The sequence below is a fragment of the Arachis ipaensis genome, chromosome B01 (genome assembly GCF_000816755.2).
Source record: "Arachis ipaensis cultivar K30076 chromosome B01, Araip1.1, whole genome shotgun sequence".
Lineage (NCBI taxonomy): Eukaryota > Viridiplantae > Streptophyta > Magnoliopsida > Fabales > Fabaceae > Arachis > Arachis ipaensis.
In genome coordinates this window covers 78,767,746-78,773,427 of record NC_029785.2, presented here as the reverse complement: position 1 = coordinate 78,773,427, position 5,682 = coordinate 78,767,746, and the positions used below count along the sequence as shown (strand labels likewise).

The following is a 5,682-nucleotide window of genomic DNA, read 5'->3' as shown; positions in this document are numbered from 1 at the left end:
TGGAGATAAACCGAATTCAAAAGAAAATAAAATAAAATAATTGGAAAATAGAATATATGTTTCGAAAACTTAAAAGAAAAAAAAATAAAAGAAATTCGAATACTAAAATGATTAATTAATTAAAAAGATTTGAAAAAAATTTGGATATGATTTTCGAAAAATGAAGGGAGAGAAAGTGGTCAGGAGGTTTTGAAAAAGATATGTCTTAAACTTAAAGATACTTGTAAGAAAATAAATAGATAAAAGAAAAGATTTGAACAAGATATGATTTTAAAATTTTCAAGGTTGAAACTTTCTTAACAAGGAAACACCAAACTTAAAATTTTTCAATCAAACTAATAGAATAGGATAAGTAATTCGAAAAAAAAAAGAGAAAGATTTTGAAAAATTTTATAAAAGATTTTCGAAAAATATAAAAAATTGAAAAAGAATTTGTTTTGAAAAAGATAAAAAAAAAGATAAATTTCTAAGATTGAAATTCTAACTTGACTAACAAGAAACTACCAAATTTTAAAAATTTTGACTAAGTCAATCCTAAGGAATTCGAAATTGATGAGTAAATAAAGGAAAATATTTTTTTTGAATTTAATGAGGAAAGAGAAAAATAATAAAATGACACCAAACTTAGAATTTTTAAATCAAAACAAAGAAAACAAACAAGAAGACTGTGAATGTCAAGATGAACACCAAGAACACTTTGAAGATCAAGATGAACACCAAAAACAAATTTTGAAAATTTTTAAGAAAATAAAAACACAAATGACACCAAACTAAAAACTTTTTATACTTTGGACACTAATAATTCGAAAATGCACAAGAAAAATAAGGAAAGATACAAAACAAGAAAAGCTAAAGATCAAACAATGAAAATAAACAACAACTTGAAGATCAAGAAAGAACAAGGAACATAAAAATCGAAAATATAAAGAATAAAAAGAACATATAATTCGAAAAATTGATACAACTAGAAAATGGATTAATACAGACAGATTTATAGACGGATTTAGTCTTTGTTACAGACGAATTTTTGGATACCGACAAAATTACCGACGGATTTCGTCCCTATGTAAAAGCCTCGTCGGAAATTATTTACCGACGGATTTTTTTTCCGTCGAAAAATTACAGACGGATTTTTAGCAATTACCGACAGATTTTCCCTCTGTAAATTTTCTATCCATTTTCCAAAGGCGACGAACTTTTCGACGGATTTTTTGTCTGTAATTACAGACGAATTTTTCGACGGATTTTCCGTCTGTAATTACAGATGAATTTTCAGACGGATTTTCTGTCTGTAATTACAGACGGATTTTCCGACGGATTTTCCGTCTGTAATTACGGACGGATTTTTCAACAAATTTTCCGTCTGTAATTTGAACTTTGGAAAATCATCCATCGTTCTGATTACAGACAGAAAATCCGTCTGTAAATCCGTCAGTAAGATAAAATAGAATTTTTTTTAGATTTTTCCATTGCAAAATGAATACTTTAAATTTGTTTTCTAAATTTACTCCATCAAACACTGTAAATTGAAAAAAGAGAGCCAAAAATCACATAAATAAACATAATATTCATTACATGATACCTATAAAATTGGATGTTATTTTTCAACATCATTAGCCAATATCTCATTGTCTTAATAAAAAGATACCCAAAAAAAAATAAGATGACCATCCCAATGTTACATGAATGTCACAAATTACACTTAGCACTTAAAGATAGGATAATCTAAAATATTAATAAATAACTAAGTTGCATTAGCAACATCAAGCTCCACATTGAAATTTAATTTTGACATCTCCTGACTGAAATAGAATTAAAATCCGAATTGGAATTGGAGTAAATCAATCTATGCCAAAGAATCAAAACATAGAAAAACAGAGAGAACAACAAAAGCAAACAGAGATCAGAACAAAAATAAAATAATTAAAGGGTTCTTCACAGAGTGCGGAATGAAAAAGAACATTTGAAAGAACTCACCTGGGCTAGGCAAATTCAAACCAGCAGGAAGCCTAGGCACAACAACAGCAGGATGATTCTGCACACACGCCAGAAAAACCTCAGACGGTTCAGAAAATACAATCTCATCGTAAGATTCAACAACACTAGGGATCAAGAATCATACTAATCTTATATATTGGCATAATAACACTAATAATTGCCTCATAAAAAATGCCAACAATCAATAAACCTGCAAGTCTAACGCATTAAGGCTACCAATATCTTCATTATCAGAATAACCATCTGCTATCCTCAAAGCTTGGTCACCACCACTACAAAATGCCTTGGTCCCCTACAAAATAAATAGGCAAATCAACATCAATCAAGTTCACACTAGTTTGCACATAAAATGTGAATATTCCATTCATGTCAAAGTGACAACAACATGGCCAAATGTCCTTTTCACTGGAAGCATCATGTTTAAAATAATCAAGGAAGGATTTAATTTGATGCAATACACTGACATTCAATTAAACTCATTTTAACACCAATCACTTGAATGATCATCCGACTCTAAGAATAGATTTGATTGGATAATAGTATATCAGAATTAAACTCTAGTCAAAAGGGGCATCAACCCCAACCATTTGGCTTGAATCCATCTCAATTAACCTTAATTTTTTAGGTCAACGCATCAATTTACAGAATTTCTGAAAAACACTGGAGTAGGGAGGAGGCATACCATGCCAGTAAGAATGACAACCCCAATAGAACTATCATGCATGGCATCATTGAAAGCACAAATAAGTTCCTTAACTGTATTATGTCGAAAGGCATTCCTTCTCTCAGGCCTATTAATACTAATCTGCAACCACACTCACCCAATCACAAAAATCCAAAATAAAAATGAACTTGAAAAAGTTGAAAGCTGAAAGCCAAACCTTGGCTATGCCTTCCCCAACAGCCTTCTCATAAATGATGTCAGTGAACTCCTTGTCGGAGTCAGCATCGGAAGCGATGACCCTCCAAACGACGTCGTGGGAGAGAACATCACCGTAAACACGTTTGTAGCTATCATTCCGGGAAGTTGAAGAGTCAAAGGCCAAGTTGGAGTTGGTTGTGGGGATGAAGAGAAGGGTGATCAGATTGAGAAGAGGCACCAAGGTGGTTGACTATGGTGGCGAGTCTCCTGGTCACGGTGTCAAGTACAAGCAGGTTCTTCTTCTCTGCCATTGAAGCTTTTTTGTGAGATAAAAGTTATTGTTAGTTACTTAGTTATGCACGAATGAAGGGAAGCATAAAGCATTGGTGCTTTTTTCTTTTTCCCCCTAACTTTTATTGAAATTAAAGGGACAGAGTAGATTGGAAGATTTCATACCGAATTTTTGGATAAGATAAGCTGATAAGGGGAAAGAGAGTTACTGTAACGGCACAGTTACTGTTGACTTCGCGCCAAAAAAGAGTGTGTGCTTCTGAAAAGTGAAAACAATAAATAAATAATTTCTAAGTCAATATATAAGAAATCCATGGCCTATTATATATGTCATATGAGTTTGGTGTTTAATGTGAAATAATTCAGATAAACACATCAGTTTATTAATTAATTATTCTGATATGCAACTTGTTAGGGAGTGAACACGTAGGTTAGCAGAAATTTTGTTTGACAGGTGAGTGAGGCAATTCATCGAACAGTTTTAGTGCAAGAAGAAGATGACCTAACTTCAGAGTATTACAGAAGGGGAACTTAGTCTGTCCAATTCGAGTACCAAGTTTCTTTCATTTTAATTCATAATTTTGGAGCCTCTGTTTCATGAAGAGATCCAACTCCGGTGAAAGTTGCTGATTCGCATTTAATCTCATCGTAAAGTTACTAGGGATCATATTCCTGTACAAAACTGTGAAAAAGAAGAAACGCACAGGGTTAAGAAATTTAAAATTTTGAACTTCATCATGCTATTCAAGTAGTACGCAAGAAAAATTGGAACAAGTAACACAGTGCAACTGTTTAGAGATTAATTTATAACTAGAAAATCAAATTGATTGAAATAGTAAAGTGAAATTGATTGAAATTGACTATTAGAAACTGCTTCTCTAGTTAGTTATTAGACTCTTTAAAATTATATTTAATATAAAAAATTATACCTTATCTCCATCAGTGAGGGACAATCCTTTCTGCTGAGCTTCCTCTACTTGTCTTTCATGGTGATCTACTTCTGAAACTTGAAAACAGTGAAAATAGTGACACCACTGGTGAATGCTTGAATGGAATAACATGGAAGCCCCAAAAGACTTAAGAATTATAGAGAGCACAAAAAAACACTAACCATTAACTTCCAAAAGGTTACTTCTGCTCCCATCAGTTAAAGAATCCTCAAAATCATTGGATTTGGCTGTCAAGCAGTGTCTTGCCTCAGTTTGTTTGCCTGAAATTCTCGCTGCCATTGAAAAAGTCAACTATTGCTACCTTACCTAATCAGAAAATATTTAGTGCTACAGTTCTTGATGCTATATATAATAAGTTCAATTATTCAACTTTGAGGGAATGCAAATAATGCATAAACTTATAGGCTTTCTTGGAAGCAAAAACTTGTTGCTTATACCTAATTAATTTACTTAACTAGTTGCAAAAACTTTGAGGGAGAATTAGAACATGATATGTTGATGATGATGAATAAGCAATTACTAAATCTCTAGGTAGCTACGAAATCCATGACTGACCATGAGTATCCATATAGTAAACCTAACAATTCTTATAAAACACAATATACAACAATAATTTCTGTGAAATTCATGACAAGATACTGCTATAAAATTTTTGCTATTGTTATATCTCAAATTCTCAAATGAATTCTATTTTGTGATATATCATTATCAAATTTCAGCTCCTTCATATTCTCAAATGAACTGATTCATTCAACTAATATATACTAAATGAGTGAAATATAGATAATTAGTGATCAGTTTAATTTTGTTCAAAAGACAGTGACATTTCTTTAGACAAAACAAAAGTGTTACTACCAAGAAGTATATTATATAATCATCCATCAAGTTCAAATTCACAAACATAAAGGCTAACCATTGCCACACGCTGAAATGAACATTCAAAGTAGCAGTAATAGGTAATCATCAAATTACATAAGTGCCAGAGCACATGATAACTCCAAAACCTGTGGCATCAATAAATCAAAATTAATTTTTGGCTGCCTGATGAGCGGATAATTTATACGCTTTTTGGCATTGTTTTTAGTATGTTTTTAGTAGGATCTAGTTACTTTTAGGGATGTTTTCATTAGTTTTTATGTTAAATTCACATTTCTGGACTTTACTATGAGTTTGTGTGTTTTTCTGTGATTTCAGGTATTTTCTGACTGAAATTGAGGGACTTAAGCAAAAATCAGATTCAGAGGTTGAAGAAGGACTGCTGATGCTGTTGGATTCTGACCTCCCTGCACTCAAACTGGAGTTTCTGGAGCTACAGAACTCGAAATGGCGCGCTTCCAATTGCATTGGAAAGTAGACATCTAGGGATTTCCAGAAATATATAATAGTCCATACTTTGGCCAAGAATAGATGACGCAAACTGGCGTTCAACGCCAGCTTTCTGCCTAATTCTGGCGTCCAGCGCCAGAAAAGGATCCAAAACCAGAGTTGAACGCCCAAACTGGCACAAAAGCTGGCGTTCAACTCCAAGAAGGACCTCTACACGTGCAACACTCAAAGCTCAGCCCAAGCACACACCAAGTG

The 5,682-nt window shown here is 32.8% G+C and overlaps 1 protein-coding gene and 1 long non-coding RNA gene across 2 annotated transcripts; both read right to left on the bottom strand.

Annotated features, from left to right (window-relative positions):
- On the bottom strand, positions 2,180–3,718 carry LOC107607940 (1,4-dihydroxy-2-naphthoyl-CoA synthase, peroxisomal-like). The gene is made up of 4 exons (XM_016309834.1): positions 3,705–3,718; positions 2,880–3,009; positions 2,681–2,803; positions 2,180–2,290 (listed from the first exon to the last, which is right to left on the bottom strand). Exons 1-4 carry the CDS (start codon positions 3,716–3,718, stop codon positions 2,180–2,182), a joined length of 378 nt encoding a protein of 125 aa, XP_016165320.1.
- LOC110270934 lies at positions 4,079–4,532 on the bottom strand. The gene is made up of 2 exons (XR_002360733.1): positions 4,263–4,532; positions 4,079–4,157 (listed from the first exon to the last, which is right to left on the bottom strand). It is a non-coding gene; the product is annotated as an uncharacterized LOC110270934 (long non-coding RNA).

What these genes read in the sequence shown, in the direction of transcription:
- LOC107607940 (XM_016309834.1), bottom strand. An exon ending in TTGGGGAAGGCATAGCCAAG is followed by an intron (nt 2,804 to 2,879) that starts GTTTGGCTTTCA and finishes GTGTGGTTGCAG; the next exon opens with ATTAGTATTAATAGGCCTGA. An exon ending in TTGTCATTCTTACTGGCATG is followed by an intron (nt 2,291 to 2,680) that starts GTATGCCTCCTC and finishes TTTATTTTGTAG; the next exon opens with GGGACCAAGGCATTTTGTAG.